The sequence below is a fragment of the Aptenodytes patagonicus genome, chromosome 4 (assembly GCF_965638725.1).
Source record: "Aptenodytes patagonicus chromosome 4, bAptPat1.pri.cur, whole genome shotgun sequence".
In the NCBI taxonomy this organism is placed as follows: domain Eukaryota; kingdom Metazoa; phylum Chordata; class Aves; order Sphenisciformes; family Spheniscidae; genus Aptenodytes; species Aptenodytes patagonicus.
In genome coordinates, this window is record NC_134952.1 from 15,081,214 (window position 1) to 15,107,432 (window position 26,219).

A 26,219-nucleotide genomic window follows, 5' to 3' on the forward strand; every position below is an offset into this window, starting at 1 on the left:
GAAAGTGAATGTCTGCAGACAGGCTTAAATGTTACAGTGATACACTCTGATAACAAAACATTAAGGCAATCTTTGTAGAGTATAGCAGCAGGGTTACACATTGGCCACTAGAGAGCAATAGACAACCAGTAGTTGTATGCTTGGTACAGCAAAACCTGAGCATCCTATAGCCATGTAATGCTTTTAAAAATACAGATGCAGAAATTAACATCATAATGTAAAATTACCCTCTTGACACTTCTTAATAGTCCTAATGCCCTCCGATCAAAAAAAATAGCAGGAGGCAGTACTCTGGTAATTAGCAGCAACCTGTATCTAAAGAAACCTCTAGAATGCATCATGTAATGTATGCTTAGTCACTTGAAGCGGGAATGTATTGTACAGCATTAAGATCAGCTGCAGAAATGCAAAGCAACAACTAAGCTGGTTCCTTCAGTCTCAAAGTCCAAGCCTACATTGCGAGGGGCTGGGAAACTTTCAGAATTGAAACTTCTTTTGCTGCTATTTTAAATCCCGAGTATTGTCATTGTATGCAGTTTGTGCTTGCACATTTTGGAAAACAAAGATTGCATTTTTCTTTTCCAAGTGCTCTGAATGCTTACAAAGTAGTATATCTTCACCCTGAAGCCAAAATGTTCCACTCGACATAATTCAGATCTACAAAGTACGTTCACAGAATACATACCCAAAAGAAGCTCTTTCCTCTCCATTGCCAGAGTTCAATAGACTGTGCTATTGCGTTATTGCAGTCTATAGAGTGAAAAACCATATCCACCTGACTATAGTTATGATAGTGTCCTGAAGGGGGATAGGAGAAGCTGTTTTGTGAGGGTACTGCAATGGCTCAGAGGGAGATTCTGTACATCTCCAAAAAGTGCCCTTTTTCATTTTCAACTTGGGTTATCACCGTTGGTTTTCTCAGGTTTTCCAGTACACTGCTTTCTTACCTTTTTTGGGGGGGTTGCAAATTTAGTAACACACAAAGCAAAACTGTTCCACAAAAAGCTCCTAGAGCACCTGATTAATCTTGTAGCCCATTTACTCACCCTCTTCATTCTCCTTCCTCCTGAGCCTTCTCCAAACACAGCTGTTTCATAGTTTTGCAGATGAGCTGCAAAGCTGAAGCTGTACAGCAGCCTACCTGTGGCTCTCATGGCTCTACAAGCCAGGATCAGCATTTCATGTCAGATAATCTTCTTGGAGGGTGGAAAGAAATACAGGCTGACAGCAGGACAAGCAGCAGAGGAGTCGTGGTGAATTTCTGGTATGTGGGTATCCCACAGCGCATGACAGGACCGGTCTCACAGGGGATAGCAATGGTGCAAGGATGCAGGAAGGGCATCGTCTCTTTGCTATAGAAACTAGAACCCACTATGAAGTAAAACAGGCTACTTGCTTGGATGCTGCTTCTATTTGCTAATTAGTAGCGTTACCGCCAGCATCTCCTACCTAGGTAACAACCCCTACCATTACTAAGTGATGACCCTCCCTTTAGGGTCCTCAGCACAGATGCTCACAAGTGCCTAACTAACACTGTGGAGTTGGTGAGTCACAGGACAAATTGAGAAGGAACAAAAGACCTCCCAAGAGCTGGGAATTCAGAGGTCACCAAAGAGACTGGCAAATGGCAAGCGAAAGGGGAGTGATAAGGTGGTAATTGCAGCAGAGTTACTCCCTCTCTGGTAGCCTAAATAGGTTCAGGGCTGGAGACTAAGCGAGAAAGAGGAGCTAAGATCTGATCTGACTCATCTCTGTGAAGACAGTATTTACATGACAGGCAAAGGAAACAGAGTAGCTTTGAACACAAGACTAGAAAATGCAGAGAAGGGACTGAATTTATGTAGCTGGAAAACACTGAGGAAGATGCAAATTGACTCTCAGGCTTTCCATAACAAAGGCTCTTCTGGGTGACATTGTTTAGTCTCGCCTTATTTAAATACTGAATAATCTATTTGCATTCATTACAGACAATTGCCTTTAACATCAGAGCAAGCTAGCTACACATATCTAAGGAAGAGTGGTAGAAGTGCTTAACCAGTGTTGTGTATCAGATAGCTGATTCCATTTTACCGATATGAAGTATATTTATCACATTCTGGACTGTTTCAGATACAGATAGATGAGCTGAAAAAAAACATTTTGACTAGCAAATTATTACTTGTGTTACAGAATATAATCTTTTATTTTAGGAATGTTTCTAATTTTTCTGGTTTTGAAGAAAACGATCTACTAAGTGTAGCTCACTGTTAGGAAAATTTGCAACTGGCCCATGCCAACCAAGGAGAGAGGCTAGGACACAAAGTATAGAATTACAAGGGTAAATATTTATTCATGCACATGAGGTGTGCCAGCCAAACTGGGTCACCCTGAATGTGGTTTTACACAGGGTTCTTCTACCCTTCAACCATTCCGGTACAACATGATTTGACTAATTACCAAGACCCACACTACCAATTACTAATCATAGTAAAACTTTGCACAGCAACTGTATTTCCGCAGCATTCCTGCTGCAGATCCTTGATGTCCCTGGAGTCAGTCTTGCTACTGTTACTTATCTGTGATGCCAGATGACACTGGGAGGGTTTCAAAGATGCGTTAGAGGGGCTAAGATGCTGGCTTTATCATGGTTGTCCATGGGTATCCTTTATCCTTCGTGGACAGCTCTAAGCTTCCGAGCAGCAAAGTCCTTATTTCCAGGGCTGGGCTGTCCTTTAGTTTGTTTTACTTGAGCATGAATAATACCAAAGCCTCCAGTAAAATTCCACTATGTCATTACATTGCAGTGTATAATGTGAACTAATATATATTAACAAAGTTAATACACTTTCATATTATAAAGACTGATTGATATAACTGTTAGGGAAGTGAATTTCCATAACACCACAAGTCAGCAAGTGCAAGTTGTCTCTGGTGGCTTTCATGGGATCCATATACACAATTCCCACCTATATCTGTTTACATTACAATGTACACTCATGATTTTTAGCCCTTTGTTATACCAATAGTCATCTTTTTTCAGACAGAAGCTTACTCAGTTGTTCCTTACATGAAAGTTGAGAGCAAAGTACCTTTGATCGTCCTTTTTACCTTTCGTTGAACCTTTTCCACTACTATTCTGTCTTTCCTGAGCTGAGGGAACTTGGAACCACACACAGCTTTCAAGACGTGGTTAAATCATGAATTTACACAGCAGCATAAGGATGCTTTGTTCTCTGTTCCTTTTCAAATCTCAGCATACAGCTTGTTTTTCTGAACTCTATTATGCACTGAAGTGAGGTTTTCACAGAAACACATTGTCATTCCAAGATTTTGAGCCTGCACAGTACTAGTCAGCTTGGAGCTCATCGTTTTGTATTTGAAGTTAGGATGTTCTTCCCCACTGTGCATCATTTTTATCTATCCAGAATGTAATCTGCCATTTTACTGGCTAGTTATTCAGGTTCATAAGGTCCTTCTGCAGATCTCCAGTGGGCTTTTGTCCTTAAGTCCCTGAATAGCTTGGTATCATCAGAAGGCAGTCACTTGAGTGCTCAGCTCTTTTTCCAAGTCACTTGCGAGTATGTTGAGCAGGTCCATGCACAGATTGCTACAGCAGTGCACCCGTGACCTCTATACTACAAGTACTGCACGCTCACTCTCACCCCCTGTGCTCCATCTTTAACCAGTTACTCACGCATTCCAAGACATTTGGTCTTACGCCATTACTTAGTTTCTTTGACAGCCTTTGTCAAAAGCCTTCTAGAAATCCCAACGGGCTCTATCAGCCAGAAGGCCTTCTTCACAAGTTTTAAAAATGTTCAGTAAACTACAATGTTCCAAACTCCACCACGTAACAGTGTTTTCATACACTGCTGATCAAAAGATATAACAGACTCTGAGGGCAACATCTCATTTTGGAAGTAAAAAATTCATAGATGAGAGGATTCTTTTCCCCCAAAGTTCCCTGTATGATAGCTTTAGCTTTCCCTTTATTTTTCTGTGACCTAAGAGCCTATCCCAAAATCCAAGATCCCTGAAGATCTGTGTTCATGTCTAGACAATGGTAAGGATAGGTCAAGCCCTGTTTCCAATCCTTCCAGTACAGTATTGATCAGAAGATGTAACTTACTCATGGTTCCTCTTATCACACAGAATCTATGCTAACAGAACAATCAACAAAACAGAGCATAACTTTGAAGTCATGTACCAAAAAGCTCCGTTTTAAAGATGCCGTCTGGAAAGACTTTGGGCCTTATGTTAAATACGTTTTCCTTTTTAAGCAGAGTGGTTAGATACTGCAGTGACACTAAAGGTACTTTTAGACGGCAAGATGCTGGCAGTTAAAATCCTTTTTTCTCCCTTCAAATTTGACTAAGAACAGTTCATTTAAAGAGAAATTTGGATTTTATAGGAAGCATCTGAAAAGATGCAACTCCTACGTCACCGTGCTACTTAACTGAGCAATCCCCATAAAATGTGTGCCCACGCCATATTCTATTAAAACACGGTAGTGCTGGGGGGAATGTAGAGAGGTTACTGGGAACAACAGCTTGCTCTTCGGCCTGTTGTCCTGTCAGAATCCTTGAGGGACAGCCAGCTGGCAGCAACCCGATGGTGCACCTTCTTATATACCTATGCCTGCCATCTTGCAGGTGTTTCAACACCAGCCCAGCCTCTTCCCCCACGGCTCGTACTGCGTTCCCTGCGCGGTACTGGGTCCCACACGGGTGACAGGTTCCCCACGCGGGTGCAGGCTGCGCTCCCCGGGGCTCCTCGAGGTGTCACCTCAGCGCCGGGGCCTTCCCCGCCGGGCCGGGCCGGGCCGGGCCGCGCAGCGCGCCTGCGCCGCCGCCGCGCCCGGGGCGCCTCAGTAGAGCTCTACACGGCGCCGCCGGCGGGAGCGGCGGTGCGTCGCTGGCCAATGGGGCGGCGCGGCGCCGCAGCGGCCGCTGAGGTCAGTTCCGTCGCCGCGGTGGGCGGGGGGTTGTGTTGAGGCGGCGGCGGCGAGGGGCTCGCCCTCGCTGGGGTAAGTACCTCAGGGCCGAGCGGGAGGGCGGGGGCTGCGGGTCGGGGAGGATGAGGATGAGGATCGGCGCTGCGTTTCTTGTGCGTCTGGAGGCAAGGGGAGCGGTGGCGGCTGGCTGGATCTGCCCCTGAGGGAGGCAGCCCTTTTTTCTCCTCGGCCTCCTCCGAGCCAGGTGAGGCTCCCCCACCCTCGGCCTGTGCCAGCCGGCCCAGCGCCGCGGCTGTCGGCTGCCCGCCGCCGCCCTGCCCGCCTGCCCGCGCGGGGGGGCCGGGGGTCCCAGCGGCGAGCGCGGGCTGCGGCCCGGCGGGCCGCGCGGTGCTGCCCCCTGCGGGCCGGCGGCGGCACTGCGCGGCGGCGCGGCGGAGCCGCCTCCCCGGCGGCGGCGGCGGGCGGAGGTCTGCGCGGCCTGCGGAGGGTCCGCCACCCGCCCGGCCGCCTTCGCCCGGGCAGCAGCGGGGCCTGGCCTCCGGAGACGGGCCCCGAGCGAGGGAGGCCTCTCTTCCCCGGAGAGGTGGTAGCGCTTGTGCGTGGGTGGGCTGGATGCCCAAGAAAATGGGATTTTTTGGTGGTGGCTGGCGGGTGCTGCTGTCTCGTGGACGCCATCAGACTGCTTTAGACTCGACTGGACTGTAAAGCTGTTGTCCAGGTTTGTCATCTTGGTCTTCTTCCTGAAGAAAAGAAGCTTTCGGGTTAGTAACTGAGCAGGATAGAACATCCTGTATTTTGTATGTAAATTGTGTTCTTTAGAGAGCTCTATTTGGGCATAAGATTCGCTTAATTAAATCCTACATTAAATTTTGTTGCAATAGAATCTATCATTAGAAAGTATTACATTGGACACAAGATAATTTAGACATATAAAATGACTTGGATTTCTTCTAAATAAACGATCCACTGTTATCATGGATGTAGCCGAAGTGTCCGGAAATACACGTTTCATAAAAAAAGTCTGTTTTATTGTTAAGAAGACTAATGGTATTTTGCAGGATTTTGCTAGCATTCTGTTCTGCATTGTTACTACTGTAAATGGTTATAGTCAAGGCCCTTTTCTTGCACACACAGTATGTGGCTGACTTTAGCAGGAATTAAACCTGTAGAAATGAATTTTAGCATCTACATGAGTGTTTTGAGAACTGGGTACAGAGGGATATGTACTTTTAATGGGACTCTCCCCCCTCCTCTCCCATTTTCTTCAGTGCCATACTTCCTTGCTTCATTGCTTACAGGCCTTAAAGCTTAGAGTAAGGTAATGCTAAATACTGGTCAGTATGCTTTGGATATACAGAGAGATTTTGAAAATGGTTGTAAACTATGTGAAATGATGAAACGTGCAGTATAAATTTTAAAGCTGATCATACATGTAATGATAAACAACTGTATAGACATCTCTGAGCACTCCCTAAAATACTACTTTCGATACAGTAGTTATTTGAGAATGCCTTGCTTAGCTTATTGTGAGAAGACCGCCAAGCAATTGAATGATACGTCAGAAATGTGTATCTTTCAAGTACAAATAAAGCTAGGCCTCAGTCCTAGAGCCATGGAGAAGCAGACCTCCATTTCCATAGAATACTGTGTAGTCCATATACATACCTGACTTCTTACAATGCCAATAAATGTCAATAAATTGGACAGTTTTTCACCTATCCATTCTAAAAATAGTGATTTAGTCTTAATTGGTATTTTGCATAACTTTATATCATAAGTAGTAAAAATTTTGAACGTAATTAAATTTTTTCTGTAGAGTGAAATACCTGTATATTTTGTAATAAAAGTAAGCTCTGAAAACCTGGTGCATGGTCTTTGCTTTTCTTAATTCTTTGCATTGACATTCCTTATTCATGTTGATGGAAAAAATTCATGTGAATTTCAGGTACAGAAAGTGTTACAACTGTGATTAGCTGTTATTGTGAAACAAAATGTCTTTTTAAGAAGAAATAATTGTAGATAAAATTTCTTTGGTGTATTTGAACAGTTTGTTTTTAATACAAAATCAGTACTTTTAATTATTACAGTACGTTATACTTTGGATCTCTCCCAGTCATTAGGCCTAAAATTAATGACTGATAATTGCGGCTACGTAGTTGGATCAGTAGCACAGTTAACTGCTTAACAGAGATAGTCAGTCAATGTTAAATGGATAGTATATGGTGTATATAATTGTAAAATACAGGCAAGGCAATCTTAAGCATATGCAGAGATTTAAGTTTTTTCACAGAGACTCAAATTTTACACGCTGTATCTTCCTGATACAGTGACGCACAGTGTCTTCCAATTCTGTTTAAACTTTTCTCTTAGGAGACGACTTATATGGGCTTTTCAGTACCAAAGCAGGCCTTGATTGTTGGATGCAGTCTGTGAACTTAGTGTGAGAGGTGTGTGCTTTGCTGAAGTAAGGTCTTATTTATTTGATAACACATGATAAATGCATGCTGCTCATCACACTCATGGATAGAAACATTGAATTTCAGATTAAAAAAGGAACTAAAACACTGGAAAATAAATATGTTTCTTTGATGAACAAAGTATTAATGTATTTGAAGTAAATGGAAACTTCAGGAGTATAGAATAATGGGAAGACACTGGCAATTCCTGTCTGACAGTGGCCACATCAGTGGTCTGTAATCTGCTGCAGTGCAAAATACCTTGTACTGGATGAATTTGGCATAGTGAGGCTGCAGAGGATGTTTTTTTCTATTTTTCTTGGTTTTAATTGGTCTTTGTTTTTTAACCTTTATGTAAATGTGATATCCACTGTTTGGAATGCCTTTTGACTCCTGTGGATCTATTGATCTCTGTGTCTTGAGCAGCAAGGTTCAAGATACACTAGTGTTATGTGAAAGGCAGGAATATTTCCATTTATTAAATGGCCCAGTTTTTAATGTCACTGAATTGCAGGTGTTTGGTAGAAGGAGTGAATGAGAAAGTTTGGTTTATCATCCCTATGTTGTCCTTTTTCCATGTGCCTCTAAGTTTTTGCTTCCAGTTTTTTTTCAAAACTACTAAGGCCTCTAATTTTTTTTTAATTTCTCCTAATTTAAGTACCTTATTGTATTTCAAAGTATTTTCACAAACTTTTTCTGAATCCATTCCTGTGAAGACAGCGACTGGAATTGATTTTAACACTCCTAGTATCTCTTACTCTATTCTTCATCTATCCTGTTCTTGTGTTTGTCATTCAGACTCCATGTAGACTTTCAGGTCTTCCTTTAATGATATCTTTGGATTGGTCTGTGTGCTCTGCATTTGATTGTAACTTGAAAAATCGAGTATGTATGTTTTAATTAAATCTTCTGAAGTATCTCTCTGCTAACACTTTAAATATCAAAACAAATCTTCAGGGGAATTCCCCCCCCCCCCCCCCCCCCCAACCCCCCCGGCTCCCACCGTTTGTATGGAGTGAATGGATGCTGGATGACACCGCCTCTCTGTGTACCTTGATGGTCTCATTTTTCTGAAGTAACCAGAAAAAGCAAATTTTTTTTTAATATAAGAATGAAATTACAGTGTACTTTTGGGCTTGTTTTATCCAATATAATGATGAAGTGGAACTGGTTGCATCAAAACTTTTCTTGTTAACTATTCAGCGTTCAGGAAAGGCTGGTGAAAAAATAGCTAGGGAGACAACAGTGGTGTTGCTTCAGCATCACATGGTTATTCAGTTCTTTTTCACCTGGTACTGAGTCTGGCTGAGATGGAGTTAAATTTCTTCATAGCAGCCTGTATGGTGCTGTGTTTTGGATCTGTGGCTAAAACTGTTGATAGCACAGCAGTGTTTTGTCTGTTGCTGAACAGTGTTTGCACAATGTCAAGGTTTTCTTTCTCTCCCCCTCTCTGCCTCTGCTGCAGTGAGTAGGCATGGGGTGGGCAAGAGATTGGAAGGGCACGCTGCTGGGACAGCTGACCACAATTGGTCAAGGGGATAGTCCATACCATATAACATCATGCTCAGCAATGAAAACTGGAAGTAGAGGAAGAAGAATGGGAGAGGGGGGTTGGCTTCCAAGGTGGCTGTTTCTCAGAGACTGGCCAGGCATCAGTCTGCTTGTGGAAGGTGGTGAGTGATTTCCTTTGCATCACCTCCCTGTGTCTTTCCTTCATCTATTAAACTGCCTTTGTCCTGACCCATAAGCTTTGCTCTTTTACTCCAGTTCACTCCACTTCCTACTCAGGGAGGGGTGGGGAGCCAGTGAGCAGCTGTGTGGCTGCTTGGCTGCTGGCTACATCTGAAATGCAGTCACAGTAACTCCAACAACATTCGAAACCAGGATTCTAGCAACATGATATTTGTCACAGGTCTGAATGAAAGCTTGGTTTTGGGGTTATATACCTATTTGTTTTCACTTTCATATTTAAAGCTATTTGAGTTAGGAAATTTTAGAAGGATTACTAGCCTGTTCTTTGAATTACCTTTGTTAAATTCTTCTAGTGTCCTCTTGGACTGAGCAACCCAGATCTGTCTGGTAAATTGAAGCATTCTTAAAGTGTTTGACTGTTTTTTGTACTTTCTTGCTCTTTAAAAGTGGTGGATCCTTTTTCATGTTGTCCCATAAGGTGAAGTTTACAGTGTTAAAAATTTAAGAAAACTCTCCATGTCTTTAATACTGTTTTTTGTGGTCAAGGATGTTGACGGCATGAAGTGCTCAATGCTTATCTTTTGGTCAGTTCATATGGAATGCAGTTTCAGCAGCAATGGATAGCTGTTAACAGCAAAAAAAGGCAAATATTGATCTAACTTCACCCTTTCCTTTCAAATGCAATTTTATTTCTTTCTTAAAGCTGTATAGAAATCTTTAAAGCATCTTTGATCTGGATCTTGGGCTTATCAAGATCTCTTACTATCTTTCTCCTGAAATAAAACAGTGGATCTCCTGAACATAGGCCTACCGTCACACTTGTGTATCAACAAGATTAACCTTCAGTTTAAGAAGTGATATTAGCAGGGGAAGAATGGTCCATCCGAGACTACCAGAAACATTTGTTTTTCTTTCCTTTTTAGAATCTGGATAATAGAGGCCATAATGTTACCAACATTAGAATTGCTTAAAAAAAAAAATCTTCCGATCATGATACAGTAGTCATGTATACTTTCCTCCTTCCTGGGAGGTTGCCATTGATTTGTTTTTCACATCGGGTTATAGAGGTTTTTCACTTAGGGAGGTACAGCTGTCTACATTGCAATGAGATGAGATTACGACAGTCCTAAGAACTACCTACTGAGGAGTTTTACAGATGTGCAGCCATCCATCTGCTAAAGAGTGAAAAGCCCATTATGTTGTCCCTAATTAATTTTCTAACTTATTTTTATTGTTGTTTGAGGTTACATCAGTATACTTGCTCTTTGCCCCATCTTTAGGGCAGCATTCCTGTAGCACTTAGGGATATTGGCAGATGGAGCACAGGGAGATGCAAGAAAAACTTTCCGGATCAGACTTACTGATAGGCTTACTCCTGTCAAGCCATTGTGGAGATGTACCATAGTGTAAAGTTTTCCTCATGTAGGATTTTTGTAATAGGATGCTACTTAGGTGATCTCAGCACTTTGCTTTTGGAGCCCAAATCAGGCCTGCTCTCTGTAGATAGACTTGGAGAGGAACTGGATTTCAGAAGCAGAAGCCTTGTGTAGGATGTATTGAAATCCAAAGGAATCTAGAAATAATCTCATGAAATAGGGTCTATATGTGAAGGCAGATCTGTGCAACAGTATGTCTGTAAGTAAGAATGTTTGAATAAGAAAGGTGTTGAGTAGATTTTACTTGTTGCTGTTAGCTTTGGACTTTATCTTGTTTTATGTATGTCTCAAAAGGCTAATTTAGTTGTTTATTTTCCAAATAACAATGGTCTCATAGTCTTGGCAAAAGCTTAAAGGCTGAGATCTTGTTCATGTTGAATATAGAAAAGAGATAGTAAGAGTGCTGGAACCTGTGGGGCCAAATATGCTGCACAAGTTAATGTGGTGGTTTTACACTGATATTACTGTTCTCCCTCTGCCTTCTGTTGTTTATTTTGCTTGATTGACACATTCTGTATTATCAGGATGGAGTGAATTACTTGTATGCTTGTCCACATATACAGAAGTGATTACACTGTGATATTAATAGAAGTGAAAGTAATTAATTTTGCAGCTGCAGATTGTTTTGACTTCATTACTTTGAGAACATGTGAAGTATAAATCACACCTTGTTATGAATTAGTGTTCAAGACTTTGGATCTGAAACATTGGCCCTGATTAGAAAAGAACTTCCTTCTGTACTTCAGGAATTTCCATGCTAACTTAAAAATCCTTATATTTAAAAAAAACCTTGTAGTTGCGTGTTTCTAGTAACCATTGCAGTCACTCTCCTTTTTCCTGCTGGGATTCACAAATGAGTGGCACCTGCAGTGTTTCGCAATATCTTTTCCCGAGTTAAGGGCTGTATATGAACTAAAATCATATTCTGCTGCTCAGTTCTGTTACCAAGTGTCTTTCTTGTTAGGCTTATAAATACATTTCTTAAATGTAAAATTTTTCATGACATGGAAGAAATGGCATGAACTGCCTAGGTTTTGATGCATAGCAGATACTTTTATGAATTTATGAACATTTTGAATAAGAGCAAATGTTAAAGGATTATTTGATTGGGTCTGTTTTGCTTAGAGTTAATGGTTGTATGTGCAGAATACAATCAGTGGCATATTAACAGTAGACTTGCACTCTGTAATTCAGCTGTAGTCCACTAATAGTTCAATTATTAGTTCATTGTATTTCAGTGATCAGTGAATTGTAACTGACTTAATCTTCTGCTTTTTATTCTTTAGTGCTGCAAGTTGATTGAATAAAATAAGAACATGGACTATAAAATGGATGCAGTTCCTTGAGCACCGTTTCTTCCAAAGCGTGTATTCTGCAGATTGTTGGCCTGAATGATTGATTGATAAGCAACATACACAAGACTAATATCAAGAAAACATTCTGTCTGTTGCTGCTGTGTTTGACAAAACTGGTGCAGAGTCACGTCTTCTGAAATGCAGTTGAAAAAAATGAGGGAAATTTTACCAAGATTGTACTCTGGCCAAGTTAATGATAAAAATAATTCCTTAACTACATCCCCAAAGCAATCTTCTGAGGATAAAACAAATCCATCAAAAGGGGATGATGACCAAAACTGCTGTTACCAAGGGACTGAGGCTGAGAATAATAAGTTGTCACTGATAAGCTGTATAAAATGCAGAAGTGTTCAGAAAATTTCAATGCAAGATATAGAAAAGCATAAGAAGCTTGGGTGGACTGAAGACAAACATTTCATCTGCAAGAAGTGCAGCCATATTACACCACCAGCTTTCCATTTTGTTCCTGAGGGTGCCAATGCTGTAGACTTTGAAAAACGTGAAAAAAAATCCCCAAGTAAAACCCAGCAAACATTTAAAGTTAAAAACTTTCTGCCAGGTAAATACTACTGTGATAAATGTAGATTTTCAACAAAGGATCCTTTGCAGTATAAAAAGCATGTAGGTCAACATGAAGAAATTAAATTTATTTGCTCCCACTGTAGTTACATATCCTACACCAAAGGAGAATTCCAGAGACATTTGGTGAAACACACTGGAACTTTTCCGTATCAGTGTGAATACTGTGAATATGGTGCTGTTAGACATGACTATATAGTCAAACATACGAGAAGAGTACATGAAACGCCCACAAAACGGCTGTCAAATACTATCATAAACCACAAGCAAAAGAAGCAGAGTCAAAGCACTTTATTTGAAAAGCAGAAATACAATAAAATTCCTTTTCACAATAAACTCTCAAATTTGTCTTCAAATATGGTTTGTGAGATTCCAGATAAAGTAACTAAAACAGTCTGTTCCTCTCATGATGTAGAATGTAGCGTAAACACAGCATCAGTCCAGGATAAAACAATATTGGAGCCATCTGAAATAAGCGTATGTGAGAATCAAAGTGTTGAAGTTGAGGTTTATTCTCCAAAAACAGAGCCTTTGCAACCTGGGATGCCTTTAACAGTAGTTGCACCGTCTGAACTTGTAGTTCCTTCTAATTGTTTAGCTCAGATAGTAGAGATTAAAATAGTGAATGGAGCGCAACAGTTGGTTCTTAAACTGATTCCTATGAAAGAAGCAACTTACAAACCTGTAAACGCTGCTGGAGAGGAACTTGAGAATCAAGATATAGAACGATCTGCAGAAGGAAAAAAAACATGTTCTGTATCTCAAAATGAGTTACTAACCATGGAAGTGAATGTAGACAAATTATCCAGTGTTAGTAACCAGCTTAATTTGGATAGTACCTATGACAAGAATTCTGAATGTCTTTGCTTTTCCGATTCTCAACTCTCAGACTGTAACTCTGTATCTATACAGAGGGAAGATGCATCAAAATTATGCTTTCATTTGGTGAAAGGTATTGATGTCCATTCAGGTGTTATAGAACTTTGTTCTCCATCTCTGGTGATGAATAGTACTGAAAAAAAAAGTGATCTTAAATCCTCAAGGTGGGAAGTAGATGGAAAAAATAACTTACATTATGACTTGTATTGTTATGAAGAAGGTGTGGATATACCCCCTCCAAAATATGCTATTTCTGAAGAGAAAAGTTCCAAGAACATTTCAGTAGAGGCCGCTCAGGAGGGCAAAAATTCCTCTTCTTCTGCAGTCCTTAAACAAAAGGATACATTGCCTCTAAAGAGGGATGACAAAGAATGTGGGAGTCTGCCAGTCAGCTCTACAGAAACACATCTAGCTGGTAAGGGTTTTGATAAAAAATCTGTTACATCTTCTGAAGCAGGAAAAAACTTTCATGTCATTAAAACTCCACCTTGCGAGGACATGACTTTTGGCTTTAGCAAAGTAAAGAGAGCTGAAACCGTAAGTCAAAAGAACAATCTTCTTCTGGAATCATTAGAACTACAGAAGATGGAAAATAAAGGCAACCCTTTTGAGGGACCTGTTATTTCATCTGTATTTTCTCTTAGCTCTGGGGCTGAAAACGTTCCAGAGGGTGTTAGATGGGATGACACAACATGCAGTAAGAAGCCAGCAACGCTGCTGTGTAGAAAGATTGCTCAGCTCATGTCCGCTGCTGAATCTAACATGAAATCCATGCCTTTGAGATGTCAAGCTTCTAGTAGAAAGGTGCTTTTCCCTCAAGAAAATGCAGCAAGCTGTGGGAGAGTTGTTCGTGCCACTGAAGTGGAACAGTCTGCGTCTTTGCCTCCAGTGCATGGTGGAAGCAGTGTGATTAGTAGTGAAGAACACAGTAAAGATCAGTTGCTTACATTTGCAAGAACATCTAAAAGCAGGGTAGCTAAAAATTCCCATGTTGCTACTCCAGTGTTTATCCCCAAAGGGACAATGCTGAGAGTGCTGAATGCTACTAGCAGTCAAAAATCAAATGGAATAGAAAACAGGAGTGAAACATCAGCTCCTTCTAAGTATTGCAATGAAATGTTTCTGCCTCGCCCGGTTCCTGTCAGTGTTTCTGAGACACTTAGCAGTAATTTGCCATGTTTGCCTAATCAGAGTGAACTGAATGCTCAGTCCCGAAGTATATCACTCAGGCAAAGACCAAAGCGAGAGGCAAGCATTAAAAATAATAGCAAACAAACTGGTGTACCATTTCAGAAAAGCAGCGATGTGAGTAAGCAAAGCAAACCCTATTCAAAAAGTCAACTAGGTCCCAAAAATAAGGTGAAACAAGCAAGCTTCAGGGAACTTCCTAAGAGGAAAACAAGAACTCAGTCGGAAACCAGTTCAGGTTCTGACATGTCATATCTGTTGACAGCAAGACGTCTTCGGCTTGTCCCTCTGAGAATGAATCAGTTGATAAAATGCCCTCGGCGTAACCAGCCAGTTGTGGTACTAAACCATCCTGACGTTGACTCGCCAGAGATAATTAATGTCATGAAGACTATCAACAAGTATAAAGGTCAAGTCCTGAAAGTAGTTCTATCAGAAAGGACAAGTAGTTGTCTTGGTGTCAAACGTTATCGAAAGCGTCTTACTCTTCAAAATGTTGAGACAGGAAACCAAGCAAAAAAGCAGAGTATGCTAAAAATGAAACTAAAAAAGACCCATAAAAACAACTACCAGGTGGTGGAAACTTCACCAGCTGAAACGCTTCAGTGTATGTTTAAGTGTTGGTTTTGTGGAAGAGTATATATGGACCAAGAAGAATGGATAAGTCATGGACAGAGGCACTTGACAGAGGCAACCAAGGGTTGGGATGTTCTTTCTCTTCCAGCAAAAAAGCATTAATTGAGAGACTAGGGGCGTTTCCCCTCTTAATTTTAATGAGTGCCACTGACTTGCTTGGAAAGTAAGATTGAAATAACTGCTTTATTTTGCCAAACGGTCTCTACTGTTAGCAAAGTGGGAGAGGAGAGCGGAGTTACAGAGATAGAGAGAAGCTGATAGTGAGGATTAAGCACTACTTTGCACTCTCATGTTTGAAATTTGTATTGGAGGTCAACTTCATCTGTTCCATAGGACAAATTTGAAAAAGATTTGCTATGCAAGCATCTTTCTAGTTACCATTCTCTGTGCTAGGATACTGTGCTGTAACTGGTTTGTGCTAGGTCTGTATGGATAAAAATCTTAGGCTATGAGATCTTTGTAAATTTAACAGGGTTTAGTTTGCTTTTACAGCATGGTGTTTCAGAGATCAAGCATACGTGTACTGAAAAGTACCTTTGATCCTCTGGGCAGCAAATGTATATCATAGGTTTTAGTGGCAAATTAAGCACCACGCATAAAAAGTAAAACTTAAATGCAAGTACTCTGTTTCAGTGAAACAAAAACACTTCTGCTGACTTCAGAGGAGATATAAGGGTGTAAATGAAGAATCTGTGGGATCAGAGTTACTCCCACTAGGTCAGATAGCACTAAAAAGTTTAATTTTGTTTAGTACTTAGTCTTTACCTAGCCTGTATTGCGTAGATGTGACAAAGAGAGCAGAATACTGTCAGCTTTCTTTACCATCTTTGTTCTGAGCAGGCAGAGCCAGAAATATCTCAGGCTTGGACCGATAGGAGAGAGAAGCTTTTCTCTATATGGTCTCAAGGCTGTTCTGAAATCTAAGGAAGTAACAGCCAAACATAAACCCTCTACCACCATGTGTGTGTAGCCTGATAGAAACACATTTGCAGAATTGGGCATTTGGTTAGAACTCTAGTCGGTACGTTAATCCTTATTTACAGGGGGAACTTGCTGAAGATGAAGACTTTTCAAAATGAAAAACCATGTTGCACAGCTTTTACATTGACAGTGTTGAACCAGATTTTCAGTGCAATCTTTCATCCTTCTTAATCTTAAGAATTTAGATGTTGTTAGAATATATTTTTTGTAGGTCTCAATTCATACAAGCATGTGCCTAGTTACATATGTACGTCTAACGTGTATCTACTGACTTCAGTGCAGTGTAAACATTGCCCAGTTGCTTAAACACTTTACTAAATCAGGGCCAAATTTCAAGTTTTTTTAGTGAAGAAGAGGGATGGATGATGCTGAAGTCTAATGTTTCTGTACATGAACAATAGATGTTTTTCTTCATCTTGTCAATTTTAAATCATACAGAATGAACTATATTGAAGCACATTTACAATTAAAATAACTTCTTACATTTTTACAAATAAGAAAATCAATACTGACTCTAATGCTGGATGTGTGTTCTATGTTTGAACTGGGACTACTCTTGAAAAACTGGTAGTTCCTAACTCTTTTCACTGTTGGTGCATTTTTGTAAACAGTTTAAGCTGGGAATATTTTTTTATATACTCCAGCAGATTATACATTGTTTTGATAAAGTATGTATCGTATCTGTATTGAAATGTAAATATTTTAAAACTACATCTGACTGAGGCTTATTTTCAAAACGAGTTAAAACATTGCTTTCCAGTCATTTTGCAATACAGCGTTAAAATCCTTCAGATAGTTGGTGCTTTAAGTCAGGTCTTTTTCATCATGTACACATGGAAAATTTTTGTATCATTTGTATCAGACTAACCTGTTCCACAGAACAAAGTTCCTTTTGTCTGTTTTGTCAGTAATAATGAAATGACAGTTCTCATTTTGTATTCAAATGGAATTATATTTTTTTAGATGGGTACACTAGAGGGTTTTTTCACTTCATATACTTTGATGCCAAACCTTACAGTACTATTTACATTTTTGATTGTGAAAATAGCTTCCATTTTAAAATTCTGGCTTATCACATATAATAAATATCAAAATTTTTAACATAAAAAACATGGTTAAAATTCCTCCTTTGTTTTAACTCCTTCAGTCCAGGTTACTGTTTGAATTAATTTTGTTTCTGTAGAAGCTACTAAATAAACAGGTTTGAATTTGCTTCGTAAGAGTTGTCACTGGTAAAATTAGAACATTCCTTATGAAAGCTGTACTGGGAGGGCAGGGAAGTGTTGCTGCTCAGCATCATAAACTCTAGGTGGCTTAAGTATACTACTAATAATTGTCTTTTGTAAGCAAGTTTACTGTTGTAGTAAACATCTGCTAAGCTTTGTATGTCACTGCCATAATCTGCTATCTAAATTGTTAAGCTGTGTGTTTTTCAGGGGTTTAATTTAGAAAATTTCTTTTGTTTTAACATGAAAACCTTTTGCAAGTTAAACTGTATGGTGGCTATGAAACTCTTAAAGCAGATTATGTCATGCCTCTCTTCCTTTTTCTGAGCTCTGCCAAACTATTTAGCAGCTTCTGTTTTGTTAATTTTCATTATTATTAGCTAATGTCATGTCAGAGTAATTTCCTTCAAGTTTAACAGTCTCAGTCGTTTGAGAGAAATAATTATAATGAATATTCTCTTGCATTTTGGTGCAGCATTGAGAAATAAAAAAGTTGCAAGGAAATAACAACCAACTGCTAAATTTTTTGAGAGATCATTTGTGCCACTACATGCTACATCATAAATTGGGTTGGAATGTCATGTTTTGGGCTTCAGTGTTTTGTTTGGGCTTCTTGTTTCTATTCTGTAAGGCTAAAGTAACTGAGGTTTCTTTCTTGGTATATTCCAATTACCTAGTCAAACCACTTGAGTGTGGTTAGAAAGGAAGACTATGGATGCTTTGCAGAAAAATACTGATGTTTGCCTTTCATATTTATAATCAATTTAGTTAAGCCTTCCAAAACTGAAATTATATGAATAAATATTACCATATTTTACTGGAAAAATACCACCTTCTTGTCATCTTTGATACACACTGGAACATGTTTTCTTGCTGAGTTTGAAGCACATCTACTGTTCCTACTGATGATTTTTATCTCTATATTTGCACATGGTATGAATTCAAAGGGACTGTTTGCATAATGGTCCTACTATGTAAGTGGTTGAAGGCTCAGATATGGAATACAAGTATCTGCTGCTTAAGCTAACGATTAAGTGTTAGTTAAGTAATAGAATTTACATAATTAGAGCTAGCTTTATAATCTGCTTCAATACCTATGAGCACCAGCTGACACCCACTGACTTCAGTGGCTGCTGAGCACAGCTTGTTATTGTGCAAACACACATGCAGACCGAATGAAATTGTTAAACAGTGAATACTGAGATAAATAGCATTTCATGTGTATTTTTAAAAGCAAGAATATTTTTTTATATGACTGTAGTATGCTTTCTTAGGTTTTGCTACTAACTGAGCTTCAGTGACCTTTAGGTAAGCAAGATTGAGTTTGGTTTTTGTCTTGTGTTAGAAGGTACGGTGCAAGATAAGCAAATTGTGCAATCATTGTCAAGATATCAGGAGTCAGTCTCTCTTAACACTTTTCTGTGAATTAGTACAATGGCATATACTTTACCTGTATCCTCAAAGTTAAAACAAATGACAAGAATCAAAAAATGGAGTAGATCTATTATTCTTAGTTGGAGAGAAGTTTTTTAGTGGAGCATTTAGAATGCTTCATAATATTATGGGGAGCTCCTCACTCAAAGGTTAATATGATTTTTGAGACATTTAAATAATTGTTCTGTTTAAATCTATACAAACAAGTTGGTGACGTTAAGGCAGAAAACATCTTTTGCGCAATTTGAATGGATATGTAAGGTAGCATTGTTCTCTCTGGAGTCCTGATTTATCCTTTCCGTCAATGAGTGTGATGGGAACATATTTGTAGAAGTCAATGATTTCTTTCACAGAATTAAATTTCTGGGGGGAAGAAAGAGAAATTGTAATCAGTGATTAAAAATGGAATTGCCAGATGTTTTTGTCTATAACATTAAAAGACTTGCAAATGACAGCATTAGAAATAGGCAATATTTTGCATAGAATTATGATTAGATTAGATGGAAGCTATCATAAAAGGAAAAGCACCAGAATTTAATCCTCTTAATTCCTTTGTGTCTCTGTCTTGTGTAGGAGAAAGCAGCTGGCTGCTTAGGGCAAAAGGGGAGCACGTCTAAACCCTGAGAATGCAGTACCACCTGTAAAAGTTTGTGATGGTAGATGTGATGATAGATTTTGAAAAGATGAAGCAACTATAAATCATTACTAACTTTCAAAAGTTACACTTAATTAGCAGTACATGATACTTCACACTGCAAGTTTCTTCGTGCCTTTTTAAATGTACCTTTTATTTTCCCATTCAGTTTACTGAGAAAATTGCTATAAAATCCCTTTAAAGTGTGGAACAAGAAGGTTCTCGGCAGGCTATTAGTCTTGTTCTCTGGTGTTCAAAACAATGACATCTTCCAAGTCCGTTCCTAAATTAATAAAGGTGTGGTTTGAGATTCCTGAACTGATCAAGCAGTAATGGAAAACTATCCAAGGTATTTATCCTCGTCTGTCCTGGTGGGAGTCTCTTAATCCTGCCATTCCAATGGTTAGCAGCCCTCAGTTTAAATAGTTCTCTTCCCTGTGTGTGTGACTTGTAAGCTTTCATCATGCCACTAAGCTGTCATCACACCAGTGTTTCTCCTCTTGAGCTATTCTTTGGACTCGTTGGTATTAAATCAATAGAACTGTACACAGTAATGCAAGCTTACTGTGACATTAATACTTATCCTGTATCTATATTCTATCACATTTACTGTAAGCGTGGACATTTATTGTATATGTGATAGTATCTCATGGTAGTCTCTGTCATCTCCACCTGATCCACACCTAGTTTATAACAAGAGAATCTGATTAAATCTGTGATTTGCTGTAACTGTTCCTGTATTATTTTAAGATGAAAATTATTAGATCTCGAAACTAGTGTGCTATTTTTTTAAAGTTTTGTTTTTATGATTTTTACTTGTATACATTTGTTCCACTTTGCCATTTTGTCTTTGCCTTATGTTCAAGATCACTATTGCTACTAGAAGTCTAGGCAAAACTGTGGTTTGTATTTCATGCCATACCAAAGTAATCCTAACTTTTTTTTATTCTCAATTTACTGTTTATTAGCACCAGTTCTTTTTCTGTTTTCTAATGTCTTTTGTTGGTTAGAAAGTTAAAAAGCCTTACTGTAATTATTTATCTGCTTTGGAAACTTAACTTGGCTCCACTTGGCTAATGTCACAGTATTCATCACTGTACCTTTAAGCTGTAGCTCTTTGGTAATGAGGGAAAAATGTCTCAGCTCTTACTTAGATATTTTTTTTCCTATTTTATGTTATCCTGTACTCTTATTTGAGTTAGTGAGATTTAAAATATTAACCTCTGAGTCTCTTCATGGCTGCTAGAACATGAAGTTGACTTAGACATCATACTGATGAACACTGATGGTCCAGAACTTTTCGTCCTTGGCCCTTTTAATGGAAACCCACACTTTGTTAGGCATAAAGACACCTAAAGACATAAAGATGAAGAAAATTCAGTACTTCAGAATTGTTCATTTCCCTTCACTGTCTGAAGAGACTCAAACAGATCTCTGCTGTCTTAGGAATGTCCTATCTGCTGGTCTTCAGACTGTTCTGGGGAGGTAGGAATAGGGTCTCAAGGATTGCTCCTGAAAAGTGTAGTTTTGAATTGCATTGGGGTGGTGGTAGGACTCTGGAATACGTCGCACATCCTGAATGAGAACAGTTCATCCTTGAACTGTCATTTAAGCTGTGGACAAGATGTTTACCTTGTAAACATCTCTTTTAGTTGAAAGTATTGGCATCCCCTGACAGGTGTTCACTGTGCCCGTTTTCCTGGCGGTAACTTTTGACATAACACTGTCAGTCGAAGACATTGTGGAAGTGCTCCCTCATCTCCTCTAAAGAGTCAGGCCAGTTTAATGGCTGATGAAGGTAGCTGGAGCTAATCCATTTGACTCACTTTGAAATGAACTGAGTTGAACTGATATGACTTGCATGACCAATGATTTGAAAATGAAAGGTAGCTGCAAATAGTGATAGGGAGCGGTGAGGGTGGAGAAAACATCAGTGGCCAGAACAGCGAGATCCGGAGATACACGTCAGGCTGTGCTCTAAGCTTCTGTGTAAAACAGGCACTGAGTTGAAGAGGAGCCTACTTCTACCTTTGATTTTTAGGTACTGCATTGTGAGTTGAGCCTGATGCTGCAGACATGCTAAAAACACGTATTTTGTGTGTGGCAGATCTAGTTTTGCAAAGGCAATAAGAAAAATACTTAAATTTTGTGTCATGATCAGCTTTAAATGTGAGCAAGGTTTTGATTATCTTCAAAAGAACTGGGTACATGAAAAGAAGCAGCATTACAGGTATCTCTGGATCTTTAATACTGAAAACTGAGTGGAGTGGGGGAAGGCAATAGCAAAGTAAAGGGTGCTCAGGACAGCAGTTTTAAATGTAAATGCCTGAATTCCACATATGTCCCATTTAGGGATCTGGTCTTTATAGCTTTATGTGATTTGGCCTTTAGTGAGCTCAGTATAATATATGAAATATATATGTAGATGTGAACATCTGTGGCTAAATTGCTAGCAAAGTGTACAGCTCTAACTGTTTTGTTTTTTTTTCTCTGCTCATATTCATTATATTCCGGCTTGATGCTAATTTAGCTGCATGGGACTTCAGTTACTTGCCGTTGATCACCATCACATTGACATAGAAGTGACAATTTTTTAAAATAGACAGAAATATGGTAACAATGCTTTTTTCCCCCCTTATGGCCTTAGAAGGCTATATGAGAGCTAATGATGCACTCACAAAAGTTGAATTAAATGCATTAATAAAAAAATTGTTAATCAAAAATTTTTTTGATCATACAAAGTGTTAACACCTCATAAACAGTATATGAAAAAAACAAGAGTTGCAATTGGATGGGGAAAACTTTGAATAATTATGTATAAGAAAAAAAGAGTTTTTAATGGATGGAAATAGACTAATCCAAAAGTGAAAACATGCTGCAGAAATTCAGTAAGATTGAGCCTTTGAATAAAATGAACAACTGAGGAGAACTGTAATAGGTCTGCATCTGTTTCTTCTTGTTTAGGTTGCTTTCTCTTTAGCAGGTGAAGAAGGGATATTCAGCTAATCTAGATAAAGCAGCTGGTCTGTCTGCATTGCATACTGCAAAATGTGGCATAACAAAGGGTTTCCCTGTGGAGAGATAATGCAGAGCACTCTGGAAAGCATTTTAATAGGCATTGGAAAATTATAGGCAGCAATTTTGCTGTAATTCATAGCCTTAGAAATTGTTTTCACCCTCCTGAGGTAAGAACCTTAAGTGAGCTGCAGAAGTTGAGATGACAGTTTTCAAGAAAGAACATTTTTGGGGAATCCTCTCAGACTGCTTGAGATGGAAGTAGCCCTGCTGAGCAAGGTTGGTGCCATTGATTGTTCATTATTGCACGTGCTTCGTGCCCAGTCCAGTGTTAATTTTATTTTCATGTCTGCTGCTGAGAATAATGCATAGAAGTGGGAGGCTGTCATTTCTGTGGCTCCCCAGTACTACACGTAGCTGACTAGTAAAAGAACTCTGAAATTTTTCTGTTGTAGTTGATCTATGGGAAGATTTCTGAATTCAAGAGAAAGAATACTCAATTTTAAAAAAGAAGGCTTAAGGTAACGTCATGATTACCGATTTGGCCTGGTAGAGCCAAGTCTTAGATATTCTGTTGGTTATTAGCTAGGTGCTTGAAATCCTTATTCTGGAATTGTAACTTTCCAATTTGACTGTTGTCGGTCCAGACCCACTGTTTTGTGCACAAGTTGGAACGTACAACAAAGTCATATTTTGGTATTTCCTGAGATGGGAGGGATTGTGTTCTCCTTCCTTTTAGTTCAGTAAAAATTCACATATTTGGGTAATTTTCTAGTTGCCTTAATTGTTAAATCTGTTAAAATGATGAAAAATTAGTTTTATGTCTTCATTCTGTAGTGTACCGTACACATACTACATTATCCTGTAGTGTACCATATTTAAGTTCCATTCCATTTTTTTAGTCAGTCATTGTTTCTAATCTGAGCCTTTTTTTGTCAGGGCCATTACAGGAAGACTAAACAATGTAAGAACCACGGAAAACTAAACTTGCTTTCTCCTAAATCATACTAAAACTCTGGGAAATTATCTGGGAGGTTCAGTTCAGAAATGCAGATGATGTTTTACAGATGGTTCACTACAGCAATGCCAGGGTGATAGTACCAGCAGTGCAGTTCTCAATTTTCTGCTTCCCAAACTGTTTCAGTGTGTTTGAACAATGAAGGATTTTTTTTTTTCCCTCGTTACTAAACCAGTGTTCCTGAAGAACAACTTGCCAGTAAACCTTGCCCCTCACCTCTGAAAGCTCATGAATCCTATCCCACATTTTCTAATAAGAATCCAAATGTAAATCTTGGACCTGCCAAATTTATCAAGTTAGTTTGGGTCAGTTTTGATTTCAGTTTGTTTTAAGTCTATCTATAGAAAAGATAAGATTTGAAAGTATTGGCATGTGTGAAAAGGACATAATTGAAGATTCAGCTACAGAGGCTTTGCTGCTCCACCTTAGTTGGATTTCTGTCATTTACATAGCTAATAACCCTCATAGTTTGTTGCTCTGCTTTTTTGCTGTGCAGCTGGTCCTCCCTTATGCTGAATTTCATGCTTCGCTGAGCATTCTTTAAGTTTCTTTTAATTTTTTTTGTGAGTATCACATCTTTGTAGAGATGACCGTTTCACTTTTTCACACAGGAAAAAAAAGGTGAAGACATGCAGATACAGTATTTGTTATTTAACCATATAGGTAGAATAAGAATTAGACTCTTACCATGAATATAATTGAATTTAATGATGTAAAAAAGCATTGCTAATCTAAAAGGATTTTCTAATTCAGATTTACCATATCTGAAAGACTGATTGGTGGGGATCCATATGATTTAATTGCTTCTGAATATCCATGACAATTTTTGTTCTATTTCCTCATTTTTTTTAAAAGATACTGATTCCCCTTTTGCTATATGAGAGACAGACAATAAGAGATATTATGCAGCAATAACAGCAACAGGCCATGCTGTCAGGTATGTGGAGTTGTGTATATTTTAAAATATCTGCTTAGTATAACAAGTTAAAAAATACACTAAAATAATATGTATACTTGGAAAGGGAGGACTTTTCTTTCCCCTTTACTTTGCAGGTGTTACTTTGAGTAGGAAAAAGTATTGTAAGTACTTAGAAAATTTTCACATCGATTTAAATCTGAATTTGAGCATGGTAGGTAAAATTCAGTTTTAAATTGTTATCTTGAAGTTGCTTGAAACTTTGAGACATAGTTGAAACAAGAGTATTTTAAAAGAAACTTTAATGAAACAGCAAGTTTGTTATGTGGGAGAGTTTATAACTAATCTTTAGTATTAAGAACTTGTGGAGTGCGACATAAAAGCAGTAGATTATAACATTAGATGGGATTTTACTTACATCATCTCCTCTGAGCCCTGTTCCCAGTGCGTATTGTTGGCTCTCTTCCAGAAAACGTACTTTAATGTTGTATACTCTTCTTCCATAATAGACAACCAAAACATATGGTTCAGCGTTTGATTTCTTTGAACAATCTCTAACCAAGAATGTCTCATCCTGTATGACACAGATTTAAATTATGGATTATATGGTTAGTTTGCAAAAAAAACTTGTAAGCCATTGTGGACAGTTTACAGATGTTTTCTCCAAGAGTTTACACCCCTGGTTTTGAGGTAAATTGTACTTACAGTGTTTTCCTGTAACAGTGCCTTCTCTGCTTCGTGGCGATCATATTCTCCAATGTACCATTCATATTTGTTTAAATCCTTAATTTTAAGATAGTATAATTAGTGTGTAGAAACTAACCACAGCTGGCAGAAGCAAAAGCCGGTGAAAATAGATTCTATCTAATCTGCATTTAAAGCAAGTTTAGCACAGTTTATAAAAGTAATTGTAATGCATCTATATTGAGAAGTCCTGTGAGGAAATCTGAATCAAATTAGACATGTAAATTCTTATCCGTGGTTTCAAGAGCTCACACTGGACTGTTTTCAGGGGTGCTGAATACCCACAGCCTTCAGACCATTTAACTTCTCCGGGAAATGTTTTCAGTAAACAGCAGTTCTTATGGTCTGTGTGGGCCCCATAGCGATAATCCTGTTTTCTAAAAACCTGTCTCCTTATGAAGTGAAGCGTTCTTTACCTTTTCAGTGGGTTGGGTGAGAGACTGCATTTCCCATTTTACAAGTGAATGTTTTGATTTATTTTTGCATGCTGTGTATGGCGTAGGAGGTGGTGACGTCTTCACTGACAAATTCTCTACATTTAACATGGACCCTGTAAAAGTAAATTCAGAAAGAAAAACGTATTTTTTAAACTTAAGTTATAGTTTCATTTTACCCTATCAGTTTTACTTAGTAAGACTGAGAATAGCATTTACAGTTTAGAAATACAGTATACTAACCTTTAAAATTTAGAGCTGTCAGTTATGAGTGGTGGTGTGCTAATGCAGCACCAGTGATTTCAAATTCATGCCCCAAGAGATTTAACACATTAGTTCCCTGATGTTTTTTAATGGACATCACTCTGCCAGGTTCTTGCGCACATAAACATAGTAAAATATTAAAGATAAACTACTAATAAAATAGCAAATGCTAAATAAAAGAATACATATGGGGCAAGTGTAACGGTTCATTCTGTTCTACTTTCACCTTTTGAGCCCCTTGTATTTGTGTTGGATCGGAACTGCTGTTATGTTGGATTATATTTAAGCCCCTTATTATCCCATTGCCAGCTAGCATTGTTTCCACCAAGCTGTTGAAACCTTAAAGGATTCAGAGGTTCTGCCATGCTGATGAATTTCAGTCTGCTCTGTGACTTGTTT

General features: G+C 38.9%; 2 protein-coding genes across 2 annotated transcripts in view; one reads left to right on the top strand and one right to left on the bottom strand.

The window, feature by feature from the left end:
• Positions 1-4,960: 4,960 nt before the first annotated feature.
• On the top strand, positions 4,961-18,176 carry ZNF518B (zinc finger protein 518B). Its single transcript, XM_076335950.1, has 2 exons — positions 4,961-5,005; positions 11,804-18,176. The coding sequence occupies exon 2, from the start codon at positions 12,011-12,013 to the stop codon at positions 15,254-15,256; it is 3,246 nt and encodes a 1,081-aa protein (XP_076192065.1). The 5' UTR covers positions 4,961-5,005; positions 11,804-12,010; the 3' UTR covers positions 15,257-18,176.
• A 799-nt stretch (positions 18,177-18,975) lies between these two features.
• Positions 18,976-26,219, bottom strand: part of CLNK (cytokine dependent hematopoietic cell linker) — a 30,630-nt gene continuing 23,386 nt past the window's right edge. Inside the window, exons 12-15 of the mRNA XM_076335951.1 lie at positions 25,539-25,672; positions 25,084-25,161; positions 24,797-24,952; positions 18,976-19,158 (exon numbers count right to left, since the gene is read on the bottom strand). Coding sequence (XP_076192066.1) covers positions 19,012-19,158; positions 24,797-24,952; positions 25,084-25,161; positions 25,539-25,672 — 515 coding nt within the window. The 3' untranslated portion in view covers positions 18,976-19,011. The remainder of the gene's footprint in view (positions 19,159-24,796; positions 24,953-25,083; positions 25,162-25,538; positions 25,673-26,219) is intronic.